The sequence below is a fragment of the Oryctolagus cuniculus genome, chromosome 8 (genome assembly GCF_051225735.1).
Source record: "Oryctolagus cuniculus isolate XC-2025 breed Fujian yellow rabbit chromosome 8, ASM5122573v1, whole genome shotgun sequence".
NCBI classification, from domain to species: Eukaryota; Metazoa; Chordata; class Mammalia; order Lagomorpha; family Leporidae; genus Oryctolagus; species Oryctolagus cuniculus.
The window spans coordinates 88,555,940-88,583,781 of record NC_142874.1 but is presented as its reverse complement, the minus strand read 5'-3'; the positions used below and the strand labels follow the sequence as shown (position 1 = coordinate 88,583,781).

The 27,842-nt window shown below is 36.4% G+C and overlaps 1 protein-coding gene across 9 annotated transcripts in view; it reads right to left on the bottom strand.

The window, feature by feature from the left end:
* The window catches only part of TBCK (TBC1 domain containing kinase), a 244,973-nt gene that overhangs the window by 78,141 nt on the left and 138,990 nt on the right, over positions 1-27,842 (bottom strand). For 8 of the 9 annotated variants that reach the window (XM_008267520.5, XM_089302979.1, XM_008267519.5 and 5 more), the window contains one exon: positions 16,165-16,340. In XM_008267520.5, coding sequence (XP_008265742.3) covers positions 16,165-16,340 — 176 coding nt within the window. Of the gene's footprint in view, positions 1-11,181; positions 11,373-16,164; positions 16,341-27,842 lie in introns of those variants that run through there. The other variant, XM_089302974.1, reaches the window with a different exon arrangement.

Here is a 27,842-nt window from a genome sequence, read left to right as displayed (position 1 = left end):
TTTCACCTTACACATAAATCCACTCAACACGGATTAAAGACCTAAATCTAAGACCTGACACCATCAAATTATTAGAAAGCATTGGAGAAACCCTGCAAGATATAGGCACCGGCAAAGACTTCTTGGAAAACACCCCAGAAGCACAGGCAGTCAAAGCCAAAATTAACTACTGGGATTGCATCAAATTGAGAAGTTTCTGTACTGCAAAAGAAACCGTCAGGAGAGTGAAGAGGCAACCGACAGAATGGGAAAAAATATTTGCAAACTACGCAACAGATAAAGGGTTGATAATCAGAATCTGCAAAGAAATCAAACTCCACAACATCATTCTAAAAATTAAAACAAGAAAATAAAGAAGAAGAAGAAGGGTGGGAATGAGGGAAAGAGTAAGGGTTGGGTGGGAAATATTATGCTCTCAAAACTGTATATATATGTATATGTATATACGTATATGTATATATATATGGGGGCTGAAGCTGTGGTGTTGCATGTTAAGCTGCCTCCTGTGATGCTGTCAACATCTTATGGGTGCCAGTTCAAGTCCTGTCTGCTCTACTTCTCATAGAACTCCCTGCTAATGTGCCTTGGAAAGCGGCTGAAGATGGCATAATTGCTTGGGCCCCTGCAACCATGTAGATGACCCAGGCCCTGGGCTCCTGGCTTTGGCCTAGCCCAGCTCCGATGTTGTGGCCATTTGAGGAGTGAACCAGCAGATGGAAGCCCTTCACCCTACACCCACCACCTTGTAACTCTGCCTTTCAAATAAAAATAAAAATATATATATATGAAATTCATGATTTTTTCCCCTTTTAAATAAATAAAAAAAAGGAGCCACAGAGAGTGTCCAACAGCCACACTCTAATCTTTAGCTAACATGCTAACATAAAGGAAAAAGCTGCTTTTTCCTTTTTTTTTTAAAGACTTTATTTATTTGACAGGCTGACTTATAGACAGTGAGAGAGAGAGAGAGAGAGAGAGAGAGAGACAGACAGAAAGGTCTTCCTTCCATTGGTTCACTCCCCAAGTGGCTGCAACGGCTGGAGCTGCGCCAATCTGAAGCCAGGAGCCAGGAGCCAGGTGCTTCCTCACCATCTCCCATGTGGATGCAGGGGCCCAAGCACTTGGGCCATCCTCCACTGCTTTCCCAGGCCACAGCAGCCTGGAAGAGGGGCAGCCAGGACTAGAACCGGCATCCATATGGGATGCCGGTGCCGCAGGTGGAGGATTAACCTAGTGTGCCATGGCACTGGCCCGCTTTTTCCTTTTGTTGGACTGAAGAGTCAGGTGTCTTGCTCCAAGCTGATTCTTTCTTTGGCAGAATTTTCCCTCAAGCATTAGCTCTTCAGCAAGTCTCATTATAGGGTCACCTTCGAATCTGTTGGCTACCTAAACAAATGTATTTCATGCTTTAAAAAAAAAAAAGTCTAGGAAAACAACTAATAAGAATAGGACAAATTTAAAATGCCACAGAGGAACACCAAAACAAGCATGAATAAATAGACATACCTCACTTTTGGAAGAAATAGAACTCAATCTCATATATCAATTCCCCCTACTTACCTACAAATTTAATTAAATCACAATACAAATACCAAACTGATTATTCCCCAGGGATTAAGAAATAAGTTAACAATTCTAAAATTTATATAGGAACAAAGAGTCAAATATCTGGTATAATTTTAATGAACTCTTGGTACTGGAAAAGAAATAAACTAACAAATGAATGTATCTGGAAAAAAAAAGGAAACATAAATAACACAAATAAATAAGGGGAGCCAGTTTACCACGAATTTTTAGAAACAATGAGGACTATTTAGTTTTTCCAAGAAAATAGACATTTTATTTATGTTAAACTTATACAAATATCCATTTGGTAAATATAAAATATTAGGGGCTGGCATTGTGGAACAGTGGGTAAAGCCACTGCCTGTGACGCTCGTATCCTATATGGATGCCAGTTTGAGTCTCGGCTGCTCCACTTCCAATTCAGCTCCTTGCTAATGTGCCTGGGAGAATAGCAGAGAATGGACCAAGTGCTTCACCCAACTGGGAGACTCAGAAACAGTGCCCGAATCCTGGCTTTAGCCTGGCACAGCCCTGACCTTTGCGGCTATTAAAGTGAATCAGCAGATGGAAGGTATCTCTTTGTCTGTCTGTCTGTCTCTAACTCCACCTTTCAAATAAATAAATCTTAAAAAAAGAAAGTTTAAAACAATTAGTCAAGTCTGTCAGACTCTACTTGTCTATCCTTTGCTAAGTGCTTGTTTTATTTTATTTCTGCATAATTTCTTAACAGCAGTCCAAAACATATATTTAGCAGCAATTATCTAGCAGATGTGAGGATGCTGTAGATAAAAGCTGCTTTTTCCTTTTTCAATATCTACTTCTCTTGGTTAGATTCTGTTAGCACATATAAAAATCAGGTTAAAAATTGAAAATTAAACATAGTTTTATATATAATTCTTGAATCTCATGTAACAGTGTTTGTTTATCTTGCAAATTCTATAGGAAATCCCTAGAGAAGGGCTGAAGTAAACAGGACATTTACACTCTGGAATCTGAAAATCATCAGACTCACTGAATCCTGCATATAATAACTGTGTCTGTTCTTACTAGCTGTTCTGTAGAACTGTGCCAGGACCCATTTTTCTTTAAAGGGCAGGGAATGTCAGTGATATATCAAATGACATTCCTGAACTTTGAGGTTGCATAACAATCTCAGTGCAAGGCCCAAGATATTCATTAGGTAGCTGGAATTATACTATCTGTGCCCATCACTCTTCCTGAAGAAAATAAATTCTATAGATTTACTGGTGGAAAAACATTGCTACAGAAACTGTCAGAAATCAACACTGAGTTAAATCAGACGACAAAGGAATGAAAACTGCCTCCAGCATAACAGCTCTAGCAACTGCAATGTGGACATGCTAATGGTGTATCAGAGCAGCCCTGACATCTGTAGGGAAGTGCGCACTGTCTCAGATCAGTTCAGCTGCCAGTTCGGCCCAGTCCTAAGTAGGTTACTAGACTCCATATCATGAAAAGTGTTACTTTTATTGAAAATGACAATACTTCATATTTACTTCTTTTATGGTTCCCATTAAGATCTCTGTTCCAACAACGCCCTGCCCAAAATGATTAAAAATTTTTTTTTTCTATCCACTACCCACGAAACAATAATAACAACAACAAAACAACTTCCTCAATATAATGAAGATAATTACTTTCTGCTCTGGGCATCTCTTCTATGATTGTTTCACTTGCTCCATTTATAGGCCACTAACCATTCAGAATAAACAAGTGTACACTGAAATCAGAAAAGTGCCATTTACTAACTAATGACTTAGGTTAAGAAGATCAAGGTAATTATATAACTAATAGAGAAGATTTTTAAAATCAACTATAATAATAATTTTTTATTATTATAATTATATTATTAAGATAATTTAGCAAAACAAAGTCAAAAACATAAATTAATGTTTTAAAATACAGTGATTAGATACCGTGTAAATTTTCTAAGCTGTAGGCAGCTGCAATAAAATAAATTAGATTTATAAAATGGGAAATGTATGAATATTCAGTGAGAAAAAGCAGTGATAAACATTTATAATTAATTTATAGTTTCTTGACCTAGAAACAAAGAATCATCTTATTTCATTATATTTATTTATGCATAAATCAGTTCACAAAGGATCTGAGACAACTTTTGGTTCAGTTTACCCTTCAGAACAATCTAATATTTTTTAATCCCTTGATGATGCATTATTTATATCTGCCTAAACAGTTTTTAAGTATGCTGAATTAAATTATATTCAAAATATGGAATTGATAAATTGTGGTAAAGGCGTTTATATAAGATGATAAAAATCTTGCTAACTCTAGGCTTGAGGAGGTCTGTTTGAAATAACATTTGAGTCTAGAAAATGTACAACACAATTGTAACTGAGACATGGTAGGGTCACTGCTAGTATTAATTATCTTTATTTGAACCCAGGACATGGTCCATACCACTTTTCTGCATGTACCCTTGATTGGCAAGGTACTTGGGAAACTTGTAATCCACAATACTTGAAAAAAGATCGGAGTAAACTTTTGTTACTATAAAGCCCTTAATAAATTAAATTTTTGAGATCCAAGATGGCTGAAGAGGGAGAAGACACACAGATTTTGATCAGGGGAAGATACCCGAAGAATAAGGAAGGAACTGTGTTCCAGGTACAGTTGGAGAGAAGTTTTCAGTGGAAAGTCTACAGAAAGAAGAGAGACTCAGTGGAGTAGCAAAGACTATACACACACAGAGCAGCTTGCAACATGCCACTCATGACTCTAGAGCTGGTGGATTGGCCGGTGTGGATGCCATCTTGCAGCCAGGTAAGAGGAGCCTACAGCAGCCTGGTGTCACTGGTAATCTTGTCTGAGAGGAAACGCATGGTCTCCACTGACTGAATCTGGCCTGATTGGCTGGGGGTGGGGATGGGGCGCTGTCATTTAACTCTGTGAAGAGAGGATTCATTGTTTTCTTCCTTTCCCCCCACCAAGGTACCTGTGATCAGCACCATCTTCCCAAAATAAGGCAAGAGGAGGCTGCTGTGGCCTGTGTGCCATTGGTGAATTTTGTCTGAGGGAGAAATCCACACTCCCCATATACTTTGAGTCAGTCCTGCAGAGTTGGCAGGGGGCAAGGTGATCAGTAAGTCCCATGAAGGGAAAGCAAAATTCTCTCCTTTCCTTCACTTCCCTCACCCAGGCATGGAACTGAGCTTGCTGAGACACGGCACCGACCAAACTGTTAGGCAGGGAGCTAGGGTAACTCTGTCTATAGGAAGAGGTCTCAGAAGGCAGAGAGTGGATCCCCTTCACTCTATGACTTAGGAACCCTGCACCCTGTGAAAATCTGATTCACCAAAAGGAACATAATACTTCAATATTAGACTATGAAAATGAATAGGCTGACGAAATATCTGAAAAGGAATTCAAAAGAATGATTGTAAGATCACTCAAAATCATGGAGAAGCAAATGCATGAGTTAGACAAATCCATACATGATGTGGGTGAGAAATTCTGCTATTAAAGCAAAAACAAAACTGAAATAGTAGAGATGAAGAATTCAATATGTCAAATAAAAAATACAGTGGAAAGTCTTAACAATAGACTTGGTGAAGCAGAAAAAAGAATATATGAGTTAGAAGAAAATTGTTGGAAATATCTCAGACAAAAAAAGAAGACATTATAAAAATCATAAACAGTGTTGAAGAAATGAGATACCATCAAACAACAAAATATACATGTCTTAGGAGTTCCTGAAGGAATGGAAAAAGAAAATGGCTTACAAGGCCTAGTCAATGAAATAACAGCAAAAAATTTCCCTAATTGGAGAAAGATATGGACATCCAAGTACAGGAAGCACATATAATCCCTAATAGACATGATCAAAAAAGACTTTCACCATGACACATTATAGTAAAATGTTCAAAAGAAAATATAAGGAAAAGATCCTAAAATGTACAAGACAAAAAAGCCAGATTACCTTTACAAGAACTCTAAGTAGATGGACACAAGATTTCTCATCAGAATTCCCACAGGTTAGGAGAGAATAGAAAGTATTTATTATTCATTTTCCTGTTCTCACTGCTTAGCACAATTCCTCATGTATTATACTCTCCTAATAGATCAAATAATAACATACAAGTAATTACCACAAATAAGGTTATACTGATTAAGTGTCTGTTGAACAAAGCATTCTGTAACTTGTCTCAGTTCTTTATTCACCAACTATACTGGCTCTATCTACTTTTCCTTCATAGTATGCATGGTATTTATTATTATAGACTTATCTGTGTGATTGTTTAACTGTTTATTCCTTGATGAGGCACAGGGAAGTGAATGAATCTTATTTACCACTGTATCCCAATTGCCTATTCACAATACCTGGCATAAAAGTTAATCAATCAATATTAACACTTAAAATTTTACTCTATTTTTATCAGAAAATATATCTGGAAAATAGTCCTCAAAATATCCTATGTTAATTTGTTGAAAGTGCATATTTGAGTCTCTATGCACACCCCATAACCACCAAATCTATCTCAAAGTGTTGGCTCCTAGAATCTAGATTCTTACTATGGTTCTTGGATGATTCCTAGCAAGATACAAGTGTGTAGTGTTCTTGCAACTCATGTCCTTGCAACCAAACAGATATATTTGTCCACCAGAGGAAAAAAATACTGATAAAACATTCAACTCTCTGGTTATAATAATGTTATTTTATATTGATTTTTTAATATTTTTTTATAAAACAGGCCTTCAAAAAGTTCATGCAAAATCCAAATTATGAAAAACACATGCCCGAATTTCAAGAATCTTTGCACCAAAATAAATGTATTTTTTAATTTTTACTAACTTTTTTTTTTTTTTTTTTTGACAGGCAGAGTGGACAGTGAGAGAGAGAGACAGAGAGAAAGGTCTTCCTTTGCCGTTGGTTCACCCTCCAATGGCTGCCGCGGCCACCGCGCTGATCCGATGGCAGGAGCCAGGATCCAGGTGCTTTTCCTGGTCTCCCATGGGGTGCAGGGCCCAAGCACCTGGGCCATCCTCCACTGCACTCCCTGGCCACAGCAGAGAGCTGGCCTGGAAGAGGGGCAACTGGGACAGAATCTGGCGCCCCAACCGGGACTAGAACCCGGTGTGCCGGCGCCACTAGGCGGAGGATTAGCTTAGTGAGCCGCGGCGCCGGCCTTTTACTAACTTTTTAAGGTATCTTCATAGTAGTCTACATGTGTTGTTATTTATATGTAACCTTTTACAGTCATTTAACTTTGCTTTCATAAACAAAATCACACCCTGTTACACTACTCAACAATCTCACCCTACCTACTCCCCAGACTCTTCTTTTGTCTTTCCAGCCAAGAGGTAGCCACTTCTCTCTCTTCTTGGCTCATCTACCCCTTCTTACTTCATTATGTGAAAGCAGTTCTATTCAGCAGAAATAGCCTTTAATGGCGTTTCCAAGTTCATTCATATGAAAATAAAGAGTCAAAATCTGAGGACCCAAAAAAATTTACATTCTCTAGTAACACTTTATAATATTTTCTCCCTTAAAAACAGTAAAAGATAACCCTGTTACATCAACTCAGAATGTACATAGTGATTGAATTTGTAATTTCAGCATGTATAATATATAAGTATGTGTGAGTATGAGTATAAACACAGTTGTTATATAATGTGGAAAGCATCAGAAATTGAAAGTATTGAACCATTCCATTCTCCCTTCTGAAAACTTAAAAATATGAAAAATTAACAATTTTGCTTAAAGAAAAGGAAATGGTAAAGAAATGTTGATGGATATTAAGGAAAAAAACAAAGGAAAGGTAATGATTGCTTTCTTTAAAAAAAAAAAAAGCTTTCTTCATTTTCTTTTTCTCCACACCCCTCCCCCAAATTTCAAGAGAATTTTTACTAAGTTTTGTCCATTCTGTATTGAGTATCTAGTACATGCCAGGCACTGGATAATTATTTATTTATTTATATAAAGAGAACAGACTATAAGTATTTCATATATACAATATTAAGCCCCTAATGATACTTCCTACCTACCCCCATTTCAGCCTTTCCTTTTTTTCATTTAATTTTTCCAATAACATTTTTTCAATTTATTTGTAGCCACAGGCTTAATCTTCCATCAAATAAAGAATTCAACAAGTAGAAAGAACACTGTTTACAGGAGTACAGACAAGGCTATAAACAATAATCAAATCTCAATGTCAATTTCACTCACATATATTAAAATTTATTTGTACTGTATATATTACCTACCACAAATCAAAGAAAACATATATTTATCTTTTGGGGCCTGGCTTATTTCACTTAGCATAATGGTCTTCAGTTGCATATATTTTGTTGCAGAAGACAGGATTACTTTCCTTTTTTATGGTGGAGTAGTAGTCTGTCCTATACATATACCGTATTTTCTTTATCTATTCATCAGTTGATGGACATCTGGGTTGATACCGAATCTTAGCTCTTGTAAGTTGAGCTACTATAAAGAGGAGTACAGATAACTCTTTCATATGCTGATTTCATTTCCTTTGGGTAAATTCCCAAGAGTAAGGTGGCTGGGTCATATGGTAGATCAATTTTCATATTTATGAAGAATCTCCATCCTGTCTTCCATAATGATTGTACTACTTTAAATTCCCACGAACAATTTACAGGGGTACCTTTTTCTCCAGACCTTCAACAGCATTAATTTTTTTTGTTTAACTTTTGGTTGAAAGCCATTTTAACTGAGATGAGGTGAAGCCTCATTATGGTTTTTAGTTGCATTTCCCTGATGGCTAGTGATCTTGAGCATTTCTTCATCTGTCTGTTGGACAGTTGTATTTCATCCTTTGAAAAATGGCTATTCATTTCCTTTGCCCATTTCTTAACTAGGAAATGTTTGTTTTGTTTCTGAAGCTCATATATTCTGGATATTAATCCTTTATCAGATGTATAGTTTGGAAATATTTATCCCATTCTTTATGGTTGCCCCTACTTTCTTGAGTGTTTCCTTTGCTTTACAGAACCTTCTTAGTTTGATGCAGTCCCATTTTTCTGTTTCTGCTTTTATTGCCTGTGCTTCTGGGGTCTTATTCAAGAAGTCTTTGCCTATGCCAATGTTTTTGCAGTGTTTCTCCCATATATTCCTCTAGTAATTTGATCATTTCAGGTTTTAGGTTTAGAATCTTGGTCCATTGTGAGTTGATATTTGTAGAGGGTATAAGGTAAGGGTTTTGTTTCATATTTCCATATATGGAGATTCAATTTTCCAAACACCATTTCATCCTTTTTCCAAGGCGTGATTTTAGCTCATTTATCAAAGATTAAGATTTAGATGTATGGATTGATTTCTGTGTTCTCTAATCTGTTCCACCTGCCTCTATGTATATTTTTGTGCTAATATCAGGCTGCTTTAATTATAACTGCTCTGCAGTGTGTCTTGAAATGTGGTATTTTGATGCCTCCAGTTTTGTTTTTGTTGTTAAACATTGCTTTAGCTATTCAGGGTCTCTTGTGTTTCCATGTGAATTTTAGGGTCATTTTTTCTAGATCTGAGAAGCATGTTTTAGTATTTTGATTGGGATCCTGTGAATCTGTAAATTGCTTGGAGTAGTATGGATATTTTGATGATATTAATTCTTCTAAACCATAAACCCAGAAGATATTTCCATTTTTTTGTTATCTCCTATTTTTTTCTTAATGTTTTGTGATTTTCATTATAGAGATTTTTTATGTCCTTAGCTAAATTTATCCCAAAGTATTTAATCTTTTGTAGCTATTGTGAATGGGAATGACTGACAAGTTCCTTCTCAGCCATGGCATTATTTGTGTATATGAATGTTATTAATTTTTTGTGTTGATTTTATATTCTGCCTCTCTGCCAAACTCTCTTAGGATTTCCAATACTCTTCTCAAGGAGCCTTTTGTTTCCCCTATATATAGGATCATGTTATCTGGAAACGAGAATAATTTGACTTCTTATTTTCCCATTAGTAACCTTTTGATTTTTTTTTCTTGCCTAATGGCTAAAACTTCCAGGACTATATTGAATAGCAATGGTGATTATGGGCACCATTGTCTAGTTCCAGATCTTAGTGGAAATATTTCCAACTTTTCCCCTTTCAATAAGATGCTGGCTGTTGGTTTGTCATAAATTGCCTCAAATGTGTTGAGGAATGTTTCGTCTATACCCCATTTGCTTAAGTTTTTCATCATGAAAAGATGTTTTATTTTATCAAATCTTCCTCTGCATCTATTGAGATAACCATGTTTTTATTATTCAGTTTGTTAATGTGATGTATCATGATTATTGATGTGCATATATTGAACCATCTCTGGGATGAATCCAGTTCTCTCTGTGTAACTCTGACTTTCAAATAAATAGATAAATAGATCATAATAAAAAATTTTGGTAGAATTCAGCAATGAAGCCTAGTCCTAGGCTTTTCATTGTTCAGAGGGTCTTTATTACTGATTCAATCTGTCTTGGTTATTGGTCTATTTAGGCTTTATGTATCTTCATGCCTCAATTTTTTCTTCTAGCCCAAAAGCTCAGCACTGACCTGCAACCATCAAATAATAGACCTCACATGAATCCTGTCCAGGCCTGTACTACCTCCCATCACCCACTTCCTAGCTGTGTTCCAGGCCAGTCCCTCAGAATGGTCTTCAGAAGATTGGACAACAATTGGTGGAACTCCAGGTTCATGACAGCTCCCTCATCCTATCCTCCTGGGAAACCAACTCTTCCTCCTCTTAATGCTCCTGTCCCAGAGTCAACAGAAGGACCCTGTTCCCAATTCTGATTTAGTGTCCTCTGTAAGGACCATCGGGTCTCTTCCTCCTTTGAGGAGAGTGACTGGGAGTGAGACCCAAATGGAAGGGAAAAGACAAACTCTAGCCTCAGGTGACTTGGGGATGGTAGTTGGACTGCGGAGGGGAGAGATGCAGGGAGCAGGCTGTATCTGTTGACTCAGAATGTCTCAGGTGTTGAACAAGAGCATCATGGCAGCCAGAGATAATGCTGGGATCAGACATGTATATTACCTATTTGAATTATGTCAATTACATTTCATTTCCATTGAAATTTAATTGGCTAATAATGGCTTTTACATGAAAGTTATTATATAATTGAGTTGACATGGAGGACTGGTATGAATGTATAACAAATATTAAATTACTCATCTGCATTTATTGTTCAGATAACTGTATTTTGGGACACTAGCTATTCTTTGGGTCTGCATCTGTGAAGCAGTGCTCAGCTCTTAGAGGAGTTATTGATTCTGGATGTGTCTGAGGAAATCACCAAGCTGAATGTCCTCTACACTATGTATTTTCAGCTATTCTTTGTACACATGTATTTTTAAAACTTCTTTCAGTGTCAATAAAATTATCTAAATATGGTATTAAAAGATTAAATGACATTCCTATTTTAAAAAATCAAGTATAATTTCAGGTATATAGCAAATGTCAGTAATATTAATTCTCTCCTACATTGGTTGTTACTGAAACTCCAAATTTTGGTTTATTAATATCTTTTTTTAAAGATTTAGTTTATTTATTTAAAAGGTAGGATGACAGAGGCAAAGACAGAGAGAAGGAGATCATCCATCCATTGGTTCACTCCTGAAATGGCCACAATCGTCAGGCTGGACCAGGTAAAAGCTAAGAGCCAGGAACTCCATTAGGGTCTACCCTGTGGGTGCAGGAGTCCACGTAATTAGACCATCTCTGCTGCTTTCCCAAGCATTTTAGCAGGAAACTGGATCTTTGAAGTGGAGCACCCAGGACTCAAGCAGCACACTCCGATATGGATCTGACATTGCAGACAGCAGCTGCAATGGCATGACACACAACACTGACCACAGCGATAGTAAAACTAGACAAATAGACAAACAGGATTATATTTAACACAGAAGTTTCTACATAGCAAAAGAAACAATAGAATGAAGAGACATCCATCAGAATGGAAAAAAAATATTTGCAAGCTACCTATCCAACAAAGGATTAATATCCAGAATATATCAACAACTCAAAAAACTCAACAAGAAACAACCAATCCAGTTAAGAAATGAGCAAATGACCACAGCAGTTCCCAAAAGAAGAAATACAGTCAACAAATACATTAAAATAGTATTCAACATCACTAGCCATTAGGGAAATGCCAATCAAAACCTCAATGATATATCATCTCACCCATTTCAAAATTGCTATTATCCTAATGACAGAAAGTAACAAATTCTGACAAGGATATGGAGAAAGGGGAACTCATATACCCTGTTGGTATAAAGGTAAATTAATGAAGCCACTGTGGAAAACAGTCTGGAGATTTAACAACTAGAATTAGAACTGCCATATGAATCAGCAACCCCACTACAGGGTATAATACCAGAAACTCATAAACATGTTGTATCAAAGAGATACCTGCACCACCATGTTTACCGCACAATATGGAAGAGGCATGATATGTTATCAACCAAGGTGTCCATCATCAGATGAATGAATAAAGAAAACATGGTGTGTGTGTGTGTGTGTGTGTGTCTGTACACACAATAGAATTTATTCAGATATAAAAAGAATGAAATTCTATCATTCACAACAAAACAGTTTCATCTGAAGGACCTCATGTTGAGTGAAATAATTCAGACACAGAAGGACAAACACTTCATGTTCTCCCTAATAATGTGGGAGCTAACATTAAAAAGGAAAAAAAAAATCAAAAACAAAAAAACAAAGAGATGACTCTATCAGCATTGCTGCAACACAATTTTGTCAAAATTTGTTTTACATCTTTATCAAACCAATAGTTAAGAACAATATACTACTGGGGCTGGTGCTGTCGTATAGGGGTAAAGCCTCAAATTGCAGTGCTGGCATCCAATATGGGTACTGGTTTGTGAGCCAGCTGCTCCACTTCTGATCCAGCTCTCTGCTATAGCCTGGGAAAGCAGTAAAAGATGGCTCAAGCCCTTGGGCCCTTGCACCCATGTGGGAGACCTGGATGAAGCTCCTGGCTCCTGGCTTTGGATTGGCACAGCTCCGGCCGTTGCAGCCAATTGGGGAGTGAACCAGTGGATGGAAGACTTCTCTCTCTTTCTGCCTCTCCTCTCTCTGTATAACTCTGACTTTCAAATAAATACAATAAATCTTTAAAAAAAAAAGAATGATACAATACTATAGTTTTGATGATCTGTGATTCTTTTGAAATTACTCTATATGAGTGAAATGGACATATTTTCATTTGATTATTATTTATAGCCCTTGCCAATATTCTTGCTGAACTATACTCTTTTTACTTTGTACTAGTTGAACTCTATTTGCTCTTTATTTAGTGGAGCATTAAAATTTTGACTATAAATTAAATTAAATTAAAAATTGTTATCTCAAAAATCAAAAAAGCAAGAAATGAAGGAAGGAAGAAAGAGAGAGAGAGGGAGGGAAACTGGAGTGTCATATTCTAAAGAATTCTATCTATCAACTAAAATGAAGTTGCTATCTTTGTATTATCATCAAATTAACATGAGAATTGATGAGAATTGTGTTATAATTATAATCATGCATTTGCTGTGACCCTGAGAATCTAATATATTAACAAACTCCTTTAAAAAATGCCTATCTGTATAATTTGGGACATGCTCAGGCTGACTTGCCCCAAGTGGTGGAGTTGGAAGCATACCAGGGGATTCCAATTCAATCCCATCAAGGTGGCATGTACCAATGCCATCTCACTGTTCCAGGTGATCAGTTTCAGTTCACAGTTGGTCATGGTGAAGGGACTGGGAGTCAAAGGGAACACATAGACAAGTCTAGTACCTGCTAACACTAACCGATGGAGTAAATAAAGGGGAGAGTGATCCAACATGGGAAGTGAGATACTCAGCAGACTCATAAAATGGCAGATGTCCTAAATAGCACTCTGGCCTCAGAATCAGCCCTAAAGGCATTCGGATCTGGCTGAAAAGCTCATGAGAGTATTTCAGGCATGGAAAGCCAAGACACTCTGGCAAAAGATCTCTGCGAGTGAGATCCCAGTGGAAAGAACAGGTCATCAAAGAAGGAGGTACCTTTCTCTGAAGGGAGGAGAGAACCTCCACTTTGACTATGACCTTGTCTAAACAAGATAAGAGTCGGAGAACTCAGAGGGCTTCCATAGCCTTGGAAACTCATGACTGGAGCATAGGGAGATTACTGATGCCATAGACAGGAGTGTCAATTGGTAAAGTCAACAACAGGAGTCACTGTGCACTTACTCCTCATGTAGGATCTCTATCCTTAATGTGCTGTACATGGAGATTTAATGCTATAACGAGTACTCAAACAATATATTTCACTTTGTGTTTCTATGGGGGTGCAAACTGTTGAAATCTTTACTTAATGCATACTAAACTGATCCTCTGTAAAAAAAAAAAAAAAAAAAAAGAAAGAAAGAAATTATCAATTCCCAACTTGACTCTCACTGGGATTAAACATGACAATAGGTCTGCTCTGATTTCATCATCATTTAAAAAAATCATCTATTATTTTTCACTTTATGTTTCTGTGTGGGAGCAAACTGTTGAAATCCATACTTAATGTATACTAAGCTGATCTTCTGTATATTAAGATAATTGAAAAAGAATCATGATGTGAATGGAAGGGGAGAGGGAGTGGGAAAGGGGAAGGTTGTGGGTGGGAGGGACGGTATGGGGGGGAAGCCATTGTAATCCATAAGTCGTACTTTGGAAAATTATATGCATTAAATAAAAGTTTAAAAAAAAAAATGCCTATCTGCCAAAGGTTGTTTTTCTACTAAAAAGATGTTTCTCTGCTAGGAAGAGGATAGAATTTATAATTTGAAAAAAAAAAAAAAAAAGAAACCATGAAACAAGTTCATTTTATCTAGAACTGTTGCATTTTAAAGTTTTAAATTATCTTATAGGTCATTTAGGATAATCCAATATATGATACTAAAATCTGGTGGATTACCTGTGATGTGGAGAACTTACTTTCTTTTGGGGAGGCTTAATCTGTTTTTGGAAAACTACAATATAAATATATATTTAAAAGGGTAGGTTTTTATTCTTGTTGCACCTATTAGGCTGTTTTAGAAATATCTTATTGTAGTTTTTCATATCTATTCATGTAGCTGTTTTTCTCTGCGTTTTCTGTATTTATAGAGGCAGAGATTGTAACTGATAAAAATGCTCTATATTCAACCATGATCAAAGTCATGTTTATAAATGTCTTTAATAAATATGATTTGATTATGATGGGAAAATATGAAAACATGTATACACTCATACATTTGGGAATATGAAAAATCATAGGAAGTGCCAAGTGGTGAAAAGTGTGAATTCATGCAAAAACATCTAACTGCAAATATCTACTGTTTAACATACATTAAATAAGATGTAAAAATGTTTCATTATTAGAATATTACCTTCTATGAATAAAGTCTACGCAATTAAATTTATGATATCTGAAAACAAATTTGCATATTGCTTGATGGATAACAGAATGTCCCAAATATATGATTATTATAGCTGAAAGCTAGGTTGATCACATTTATAAATTATCTTTACTAAATATGACAATCCTTAAAAATGTGAATGGAACAGTTTTTCAAAACATTGTTTCTTTTGTCAACTAACAATAAATAAGTTCCTATTTTTAAACAATCCTCAGTCTTTCCCTATTTTTAATTTTTTCTAAAAAAAGATTTATTTATTTATTTGAAAGGCAAAGCGGCAGGGGAGTGGGAGAGAAGAAAGAGAGGGAGAGAAATAAAGATAGAAATCTATTTTCTATCAGTTGTTTCATTCCCCAAATGGCTGTAATAGCCAGGTCTGGGCCAGGCTGCAGGGAGAAGTCAGAAATTTAATCCTGGTCTCCCACGTGGGTGGCAGGGGCCCTGCTCTTGGGTCATCAGACATTGCCTTCCCAGGTGCATTAGCTGGAATGCTGGATGGGAAGGGGAGCAGTCAGGACTCAAACAGGCATTCTTACGTGAAATGTGAGTGTCACAACTGGCAGTTTTTCCCACTGTTCCACAATGCTGGTCCCTCTCCATTTTTAATTATTCCTTTGCTTCTATCTATAAGCTACCTTACCAGTTGCTATATAGATACTGTGTAAATTTTCTATGATTTACAGATTTATGAAAGCTGTTATTGATTTCTGTTTTTATATCATGTCATTGTGAAATGATCCTTCACATGATTCTTAAATTTGTTAAGACAAACTTGGTGACCTACCATCTCCTATCCTGGGGAATGTCCCATGTACTGAATAAGCTTTATTATTTTATATGTTTTTGTTTTACTAGTTAGCATATTTCACCTGAAGAATTCCCTTTAGCATTTTTGTAAGGCAGGTCTAGTGATGATAAATATCTCTATCTCTTTTTTTCCCCCCAATAAAGTCTTTCCTTACTTTCCAAAAGGGTAGAAACAGACACTCTGATTGCATAGATAATAAAGCAAAACTTTCTATCTATAGGAATACGTTGGAAAAATCTTCCTAATTGTAGAACCAAATAGACACAAAGATTTTCTGAAATATTTGTATGAATGCAATCATATGTTAGAAAAAAAGACATAAAAAGGATATATAAATGACAATATTAATAATAATAATGAAAATACATACCAGATCTGACTTCGGTGGGTCTGGACACTCAGCAGAGAAATAAGGTGCTGAACTTCTGACTCCACTACTGTCAGAAGTTGGTTTTGGAGGCTGAGCATGCTGTCTATAAGTAGCACTTTTAGGAGTCCAACAAAACAAGTTGATTGATTCTCGAACACAGCGTTCAATGTCGATTTCTAGACGGAAAAATGGCAAAAGGAATTTGGATTGCTTTGTTAGTGTAAAAAACTCCATCTATTCTAAATGTATTTATCCAAATAAAGCTAATAACTAATTAGAAAAGATGTCAGTTAAAAAACAGATATTAATTATCATATTTATAACCAAGACAGTAAAGGAACATTTGGCATCATTATATGTATACATGTATTTAAATATATACTTGCTTTTTTAGGTGTGCATTTTACTTGGTATTTTCATTCACATACTCATATACACATAAATATGCTTATTTCAGTATATCATTGTTCAAACCACACAAAATATAACACATTTCCTTATATTAAAATCTGCTCTATTTATATTGATAATGTTTTTACATTCCCAAAGTAAAACAAAGATGGTAGAGGGGAGGCTAGAATTTGGGACCATGACTATTAGTAAAGTGCACTGACATGTTCATTGGTGTTTATTAAAGATTCTTGATGAGGGGCCGGTACTGTGGTGCAGTAGGTTAATCCTCCACCTGCAGTGCCGGCATCCCATATGGATGCAGGTTCTAGTCCCGGCTGCTCCTCTTCCCATCCAGCTCTCTGCTATGGCCTGGGAAAGCAGTAGAAGATGGCCCAAGTGCTTGGGCCTCTGCAGCCACGTGGGAGACCAGGAAGAAGCTCCTGGCTTCAGATCGGCACAGCTCCAGCCGTTGCGGCCATTTGGGGAGTGAACCAACGGAAGGTAGACTTTTCTCTCTGTCTCTTCCTCTCACTGCCTTTAACTTGCCTCGCAAATAAATAAATAAAATCTTAAAAAAAATAAAGATTTTTGATGAGGAATTAGTCATTCCTGTATGCAGAAATTAGAGAGTTCACACAAAGGCATTAGAAATCAAGAAGTTGGGGGCTGGCACTGTGGCGTAGTGGGTTAACACCCTGGCCTGAAGCGTCAGCATCCCTTATGGGCACCGGTTCTAGGCCCGGCTGCTCCTCTTGCACACCAGCTCTCTGCTATGGCCTGGGATAGCATTAGAAGATGGCCCAAGTCCTTGGGCCCCTGTACCCATGTGAGAGACCCGGAAGAAGCTCCTGGCTCTGGATTGGCGCAGCTCCAGCTGTCGCAACCATCTGGAGAGTGAACCATCGGATGGAAGACCTCTCTCTCTGTCTCTACCTCTCTGTAACTCTTTCAAATAAATAAAATAAATCTTTAAAAAAAAAAGAAATCAAGAAGTTGGCTAAGATAAAGGAGTTGAGCATTGATGAGCTTTTCTTCCTTTATTTCTAAAATCTGTAAATAGCAGGTATACTCATTTTCTCTGTACAAGAATAAGTGTATCAGTTCAGATAAGCAATAAAGAAAAAATATATTATGGGTTAAGTTCTCTATTTCTCTGTTTGAAATGAAGGGCTTACAATATAAAGAGAAAAGGAAAAAGACATTGAGTAGATTCTGTGGATGGTGCATGAGTCATGCATTTCGAGTTGCCTTCCATTATAGGGTGAAGAATCCTTGCAAAAGTAAAGGGGAAAATGACATGTAATGAGCATCTATGAAGTGTCAGGCATTGTATACATTCACACAGTCCATTTAATATGCACAGTGATTCTTAAAGACAAGTGTTGTAATCTCCCTCTCTACACACCACCATTTCTGATAAAGAAACTAAGACATGAGAAAGCTTAGTAACTTAATGTTAAATTTATTACTATGAGCAGAATGTCTTAAGCTACCAACGGGTTATAAGGCATCTTTTGTATTTCCCAATTCATTTTAGATTTGGAATATGGCCAAGGGGTCTGGAAAGACCAGTTACTCAATTAAGCATTCCTTTGCCTGTTATTGGTGATATTTGCCAACTTCACAGCTGGGTTCTTCCAGGGCTACACAAAGAGGTCAGACTTCATCATCTCACATGTTGTTCTTAAAAAAGAATCTATAATACAGAGTTAGACTAGCTTTGAGTCATGGTTGCATTTATTTGAGCAATGGTCAATATGGTGAAATGTATTTTTAAAAATGCCCCATAGCATTGTCAATTTGATATTTCACAAAGAGAAGTATGTAAACACAAGCTAGAAGAAATATCTTAAGGTAGGTCTTTCTACTCTGCTTAAAAAGAAAGAAATTCTCATTTATTTCAGAAAACTTTCAATTAAAACAGTTAAGATAAAGACTGGGTAGCTAAAGAGAGAAATTCTCAGGTATCTAAGTTTGTCTAGCAAACAAATGCAGAATCAAGAAAAAGGCAACTTGATACTAGTAAGCAAGCTTTCCAGAAGTTTTACTTGCCCTCCCTCTCTAGCTTGGTCATAGTCTTGAAGATGGCTATGGGGAGAGGTGGATGAGGAATGACCACAAAATGAATATGGAGTTTTCTTTGAGGGTGATTAAAATATTTTGAACTTAATATAGGCAATGGTTGTATAACATTGTGAATATATACTAAACATCAATGAACTATATAGCTTAAAATGATTAATTTTGGTAGGTGATTTTTAAAAAATCAATGGGCAGGATAAAGAAATCCCCCAAAATTATTGTTGAATTATGTCAAACTCTAGGTGCAGCTCATTTATAAGCCTGATTACCCATCTTCCTCCTCCTCATCTACATAAGCATACAGCAAACAGTGAATATGAGCATAGCACCTGGGGGTAGTTTACTTGGATTGGAACTCTGAAACTCTTACTAGATTATCATTGTGAATCTCTGTAAATCTGATTTCCTCCTCAGTCATTGAAATTAAATAACATCTCATGGCACTATGTTGACTGGCATATAGTAAGTATGTAATAAATGTTGATTTTGGTGATATAGGGACTATTCTTAGTACTGTTTTTGTCTCTTATAGCATAATAAAGAACTCCTGTGTCTATAGACATCATATGCATAATAATAATAGTGATAATCTATTCAGTGACTGTTACACATCAGGTACTGTGTCTATATTTTCTTTAATTGTTTAGTAACATTGTACTTGTCAGAAACAAGAGTCTGCCAGCAAGAAGGCCATCACCTAATATGGCCCCTTGAATTTGGGCCAGAACTGTGAGCCCAAACAAACCTCTTCACTACATAACTTCATACATAACTTCACTACATAACAGACCAATATATCCTAGTTATACTTGATTCACTTCTTGACTGGGGTAACAAATTTTGACTTTTCATCCACATGTAAAATAAATTCCATTGCCAAAGGATACTATCATCAAAAAAATTCACATACAAGTTGATTTGCATTTAGCCAGATGAAGTGGAAGGTGAATTTGCAGGAAATATAAATATTTATAAAACAAGTGTATATTCACATGACAGAAGGGTCATGAAGCCACATTGAAATATCTGCACTTACAAAGGACATTTAACAGACATTTTGGGCAATATGATGGAAATATTTCCTTACCTACTCTAAAGTTCTCATCTCACAGTTAAAAATAACATGATTGATATTTAATATCAGGGCCGGCGCTGTGGCGCAGCGGGTTAAAGCCGTGGCCTGCAGCGCCGGCATCCCATATGGGCGCCATATGGTTCGAGTCCCGGCTGCTCCATTTCTGATTCAGCTCTCTGCTATGGCCTGGGAAAGCAGTAGAAAGATGGCCCAAGTCCTTGGGCCCCTGCATCCGCGTGGGAGACCTGGAGGAAGCTCCTGGCTCCTGGCTTCGGATCACCTCAGCTCTCGCCATTGCGGTCATTTGGGGAGTGAACCAGCAGATAGAGGACCTCTCTCTCTGGCTCTACCTCACTCTGTAACTCTGTCTTTCAAATGAATAAAATAAATCTTTTAAAAATATTTAATATCATCCTTTGTTCAAGCTCATAATTTTGTCTTGTGAACTAGGTAGAGAATAACTAGCCAATAGCACTGCTAAAGTTATGAAATATTCTTGTATATACAAAGCACAAGCATAAAACATGGCTTTATTTTTAACTCATTTACATTAAAATTTTTAACTCATTTACATGAAATGAGTTAAAATTTTTAAAAATCAAGCATTTATTTGATGTTCATTGAGAAAGGACTACCATGTGCAAAAAAAGAAATGGCCAATAACTTGAGGTTTTTATTTACTAGCAAATACTGCTACTTTTATATTTAAAAATGAGCTTCTGAGGAAGTCAGCAGTGAAGAGCTGAAACTGACTGAAACTTTTGAAACTGCTGATGTGGAATTGTTTAATTAACAGAAATCTACTTTTGTAAGCAAATAGCATGATTCTTCATGTAGTAAAAGGGATAGGATTTGGATTCAAAATGTTAATTACTAACTTATATAATATTTAGTGGTCCACAACATTATAACCTGGCTATTGCAAGGGCAAAACAGAGGTACTTAACAGTTTTGATTTTTATATGACTACAAAATATAAAAAATGTGGGTTTTTTTTGAAAGTCATTTTACAGATTATCTATACTACTCAAATTTTCTCTCTCTCTTTTTAAAGATCAGTTATTGGGGCTGGTGCTGTGGCGTAGTAGGTAAAGCTGCTGTCTGCAGTGCTGGCATCCCTTTTGGGCGCTGGTTGAGATCCTGCTGCTCCACTTCCGATCCATTTCTCTACTATGGCCTGGGAAAGCAGTAAAAGATGGTCCAAGTCCTTGAGCCCCTGCACCCGTGTGGGAGATCTGGAAGAAGCTCCTAGATCCTGCCTTCAGATCAGCACAGCTCCAACTGTTGTGGCCAACTTGGGAGTGAACCAGTAGATGGAAGACCTCTCTGTCTCTGCATCTCCTTCTCTAACTCTGACTTTCAAATAAATAAATAAATAAATCTTTAACAGAAAAAAAAGATCAGTTATTTATCTGAAAGGCAGAGTTATATATAGAGAGGGAGATAAAGAGGGCTCTTCATCTACTGGTTTACTACCCAAATGGCTATAACAAGCCAGGAGCTTCATCTGGTCTTCTACGTGTGTGCAGGCATCCAAGTTCTTAGCCATCTTCAGCTTCTCAGGCTGAAGCTCCCCATCTGCACCATCCCAGGCACAATTGCAGGAAGCTGGATGGGAAGTGGAGGATCTGGGAAAGGAACTGGCATCCAAATGGGATGCCAGTGTTGCAGGTGGCAGCTTAACCTGCTGTGCAACAATGCCAGCCCCACTGCTCATATTTTCCATTTGCAATCTAACTATTAAAGTCAGGTTTCCTCTAGGATCATTAATAACTTGCAATACAAGGTTAAATAAGATTTAAATAATGTTTCTCCATGCAAATGTGTCTATGAAGGCCTCCCTAATGCTTATTTAATTGAACTACAAGTGAGTTCTTATTGTATTCAAAGAATGGTATTAACTTCTGAGAGATGGTAGAAATGAGTAATGAGTGAGAAATTTTAGAGTTCGGTCCAGTCTGTATAAAACTTCACACTGAGCACTTTGAGTATTCAATTAAAAGTTTAAGACAAGTCACAGTCTTGGAATAAGTAAAAACGAAACAGAACCTGAAAGTATGTCATTGTAAAAATTAAAAATTAATGCTGAATAGAAAAATTTCCAAAGAAAACTGTCTTTCAAGTTGGTTTGATTAGGAAAATTTGTCAAATCTTTAAGGATATTCTCACAATCTTAAATTCATTCTGAAGATGGGTAGAATACTTTTAACTTGTTTTAAGAGTATACCCTTAAATAACCCAAATGGAAACTAGTGTAATCTGGATGCCAACTTGAGAAAGCTATAAGAAAACAAAATTAAAAAGACATCTCATGAATAGTTATAAAAATATTTAATAAAATATTAGCTGAATGATGACCTGCCAAAGATATACAGATAAGCCTTGAAATCTATGAATATCTTATCCTAAACAGCAAAAGAACCTTGAGTATGTGATTAAGGATCTTGAGATAGACAATCATGAATTATCCAAGTGGATCTGAGGTAATTACAAGTAATCTTATAGGAAGGGGCAGGAGATGAGAGAAAGAGATTTGACAACACTCTGCACTGGCTTTACGGGGGCAGGGCGGGGGAGGGGGGGTCGGGCATAAACTGAAGACTGCAAGTGGCCTGTAGAAGCTGATGTAACAGTTGATGAAGGGAGTGCTATCAAAGTTGCTATCAAGGACTTACATCCTCCTGGCTGCTAATGCTCCTACAACACGTCAGTATCCCCAGTCCAGCCTTCTCTATCCAGAGGCCTTCCTCAGTTACTTCTTCCAAGACCTTCTTACTGGAGGGAAGGGAAAATTGACTTCAGCTTTTCCAGTATCACTCAGCACTTTTCCACTTCCAGATCTCTCCACCTGCCCTCTACCCAAACCTCAGATAGCCTCTTGTTCAGGGGCTCCCTTGGCAGGAAACAAGCTCCATGCCTGTGCTGATCCACCTACCCCCTGATAGGCATTGTTCCATGTGGAGAAACTGACCAAGAGAGATGGCTCTTTCTTTCAAGAAGTTTAGCTCCTTGCTTATACTATTACAGGAAGTGAATGTTAATTTAATTTCAGGTTGGCTTGTTGCCTTAATCAACTACTCCAACACCTGGAAGCTCAGCTAGCTTGAGCTCCATTCACCCCTTGACAATATTCATAAAAGAAAAACACTGATAAATTAAACCTCATTAAATATAAAAAATTACTTACCAAAAGACACAATTCAGAAGATAAAAAGACAAGCCAAGAACAGACAAAACTCTTCTACATTTATAGAATCCGAGAAGTGGTTGCTTATTAGAGACTGGGGGTTAGCAGGTGGTAAAAGGAATTTTCTTGGTGATGAAAATATTCTGTATCTTTGATGGCTTATTGACTATACTGTTATGTTTAACTGTCTACATGTTCTGAGAGGAAAGCTGAATTCCTTAAGGTCTATACATTTCATTGTTTGTAAATTTTACTTCCACTGAAAATGTTTATATACTGAAACAGATAAAAAAGAAAGCTCAAAGGGTATGTATCTTCTTTCTCTGTACAGCGTGTGTGTGTGATTTTTACAACTGGAATAGAATGGGAAGGCTAGGATTGGAGTTGTAGTAATATATTAAACCTGCTTATCTCAACAGCAGAGAATGAGGTGAATGGCAAAATATGCATGCTTCAAAAAAGTAAATTCTAAGGACAGTACTTAATGATTCTCTTTGGTTGATAACACCTCCAACATCATTTAATGTACTGAGATGAAGTATACTTATAGCTGATAGATGGGACATAGATTCTAGGTCTTTCAAAGATTCAATAAACTGGATAACCAGATCCACATTTAAGGATTGTTTGTAATGAGAATGATTTGTAGTGTAAGTAATGTAAAGATAGAGTGCTATTACTACACAAAGAGAGTTCTAAATCATTAGTAGCCTCTCAGGACTGTCACGAAATTTATTTTGGTAAAGAGCAAAATTCAATAGGTACTCCTTATCACATTCTTGAACTTATCCTTTAATAACTCCTGTCTTTCCATTGTTTAGACTCATATAATTTTATAGATTTATATTATAGGTTTATAATCCATCATCCATACTGCAGCCAGAATTGTTTTTAAAATGTAGAATCATGTAATTTTTCATCTTACAATTTTCCAATTGCATACAGAATAAAGCTCAAATTACTATCATGTCAGGCAAGGCCTCCATAATCAGCATTCTGCATATTTCACCAATTTTTACCACCACCACCAGCATTATTCCAGTCCATCTACTCCAGCTACCTTTGCATCCTCATCCTACTCTCTGGTCTATTAATATCTTACTTACATTAAGATATCTATGCAGCCCAACACCTCTGTGTCATTCTTTTGCTAATTTTCAAAAAAAGATTTATTTGTTTGAAAGTAGAGGGTGTGTGGAGGGGGAGAGAGAGAGAGACAGAGAGGGAGGGATATCCTCTACATGGTGTTCACTCCTCAAATGGCCACAAAAGCCAGGGCTGGGCTAGTCCGAAGCTAGGAGCCAGGAGCTTCATCTAGGTCTCCCACATGGGTGCAGAAGCCCAAGCTTGGGCAATGTTCTGCTGCTTTCCCAGGTACATTAGCAGGGAGCTGGATCAGAAGTGGAGCAGCCAGGACTTGAATCACCCCCCATATGGGAAGCAGAGTTGAAGGCAGCAGCTTAACCCATTATGCCACAACACGGGTCCCACTATACACTTGATGTGATATAGTGAATGTTCTGGATACCACCTATGAAGTATTCTTTTTAAAAAAAATTTTATTTAAGTTATACAAATTTCATTTATCTCATATACAAAGATTTAGTAACATAGTGATACTTCCCATCCTACCTTCCCTCCTGCCCACACTCTTCTTCATCCTCCCTCTCCTGTTCCTTCTTTTAATTTTTACAAAGATATATTTTGTTTACTTTATGGTCATAATCTTTTGCTATTTTTCAAGCCCCAGTGTTTACTCTTCATCTTATCACAAGGTAGTACCTATCTTTGCTGCATGCCTGCTGTGTAGTAGTTTGCTAATCAAGTGTTTAAGGAGTAAACACTTGATTAAACTAAGGTCTAACAGAAAGTGACCAAGACTTCCTGACAACGAGTTCATCCACATTAGATGTTTCACAGCTTGAAAACAAGCTGAGTTTTTTCACTGGTAAACATTATGGTATGTTTCCCAAAAATAATGTATTGTTGCCTTGCTTTTCTGTTATCAACATAGTATTTTTCATTAGCTCCATGTATAGGAGTTCAGCCTTTCTGACACTATAATTAATCTATATAATATCATTTGTATTATTTTCCTCAGGTGCTCCTTTGCATACACTTAGCTCATTCATGCTTTAAATCTCATAAAGATCACACACACACACACACACACACACACACACAAATCCCTTCATGCTCCTGGCAGTTTTAGGGCGAAAAGAGCTTTTTAAACATGTCCATAGCCTATATCCTCCTTAACATGTCTTGCCCTGAAAGGAAACCCTTTAACCAGGCCCAATCTGGTATTTTACTAGATCAACAAGAGGAAATCCTAAACTCTGACTAGTCTTCAACTTAAACTTATCATTTTGTCATAAAAATTATCTAATAGTGCCTCAATTTCTCAATCTAACTGCCCCATAAAACTTGCAGCACATATCTAAAAGTTAACCATTCCTCACCCATTCCTAATGTTCCCCCATCTCCCAGCTCAGTTAAGGTACAGAGATCCATCCACACTAAAGATTCCACTGAATTCCAGAACCTATTGAGTCTACAGTACAGTTCTGAGACGGAAGTTGAATTCCTTAACTGAAAAGATTAGAGAACTAAAACAGAAGTCATTCAAGTGACTTAATTAAATACAGAAGTAATACCATATGTAATTCAGGTAACATAAGTCATCAATGTCATTCACAGTTAGAGAGTAATATTGGGTCAACCAGAAATAATTATGCAGGAATGCCCTAGGTCAGTACAAAGAAATGAGGGAAAAGTAGTAAGTTGTACACATATATACAAATACACTTATCATATACATACATATACACATTCACAGTAGCAAGTCACTAGATATTTGTTGAACCAATGAATATATTTTATAAACACAATCTTGGCTATGCCTAAGAGTGAAAGCATGGCACAACGTGTTACTGTGCCCCTACTTTAATTAATTAGCCTTCTAAATCCAGTGCGCATACAATAACTGGTACCTTTGAGGAACATCTATCATCTCTGCTGCTTAATGCTCACAATGAAGTGAGAAACAAATAGGAAACAGTAATAAACATTGCTGACATGTGAGTATTTAAACTGTTTTCCAGTCTCACATAATTGTCTTCATCAGTTAGCAGTTGAGTAAGTAAATATGATGCAAAGCAGCTGTGTAGATAACAGCACATGGCACACCTCAAGGAACAGAATAATGCAGAAGCTTGCAAGATTTAGCACACTGGGTCTGTTGTAAACATTATTTTCTTTATTTTACATTTGCTGGTGAATCAGAAATAGAACAAGAGCCTTTGATTTTTCTGGCAACTAGATCCTTGTGTTCAGGTTCGATAAGCAGTTTTCATTGTACTGAACGTTTGTACTGAAGTACTGAAATGGTCTGAATTTTTCAAAGTAATTAAGTGTAGTTTCCTGTAATTTAAGAAAATTTGATGTCATTTTCTCTATGCTACATCATTTCAAATAATTTGCCTATAAACGTCCTGTTGTATCATTCCTTTTTCTCTCCATTCTAATCTGTTTTCATTTATTTTGTGTTTTGTTTTGACTTAGCACACACTGCACATTTGAAAGGGACATGTAGTAGCAAGTCAGTATTCACTGTGTTGATAACAACACTTATGACAGGTAAACATCATACTACTTCCATTTTATGCTAAATGTGTAGACATATAGAGGCATGTAGAGAGATGAAATGTGACCCATGAGTACTACTACATTCGTATGGCACACTGGACAATAATTGTTAAATGTCACATTTAAACATACTTCAGTCCTTCCATTCTAACTTGTAATATTATCAGCACTATATGTGGAAAATTTTAATCATACTTTCTGACTCAGGACTTTGTGGTTAATTTCCTTTAAAATACCTGAAAAGTGAAAACTGATCAGTATATTTTAAGTGTCCTGCAAACCTAAGCACATAGAAATACTCAGTAGTCAAACAAAAGTGAACTAATTCCATCTTTGGTATCTTGAAACAAAATATTTTTAATAACATTGATCTAAACTATAATTTTTGGACTCTTCAGAAAAATCATAAAGCAGAAATTTTTGTCAATCATAAAACAGTTGCATCCTCTTTTGCTGCAAATGCCAGGATTTCATTCTTTTTTATGGCTGAGTAATATTCCATCATGCATAAATGTCACATGATCATTATGCTAAGTGAAATAACCCAGGCCCCCAAAGATGTATATCACATGTTTTCTACTATCTGTGGCAGTTAATATATAGAGAGTATAAAGACTGTATGACTATCAAATCATTTACTATATAGTTAAAAATACTGCTTCACTGAATCATCCCATATAAAAGACAATATACTCTTTTTTTTTTTGCTATGTCAAACAAAAAAAAATGGGAAGGGAGAAGGAAAAGTGAGGACTTTTGTGGTACTACTACTGTTTTGTTCTTAATTTGAGTGTTGGTTTTGAGTGTGGTCAGAGGACAAAAAACACATTTTTATGTACATGTTTTGAATTTCTTGGTATACATACATATTTCAATAAAAAGTTTTTTTTAATAATATTAGAATTGTACCTGTGAAATACATGAAATCTGTTCTCTTTATATTAATTTTATTAAAGAAATTATAAAACAAGCTATAGTGAATAGCTTTCGTATCAGATTCGTTAAAACTTGGCACTGGGTTTCAGATGTATTAGTATAAAAATCTACTCTTCATTCAATGTAAGCAGAAAATTCTGATAAACTCTGACCCTATTTTTATCTATAGTTCTCAACATAATAGGAAACATTTCTTTTCACATCTACCTATTTACATGTTGCAAAATTAGTCATATGCTTTAAGGGAACCAAGTAGGTCACTATTAGGAGAAAGAACTCTTCCAGCTTCTTAGAATCATGCAACATTTTGAGAATCTCCACCAGTTTTTGTTTCATGATTTTCATTATCATTTATTT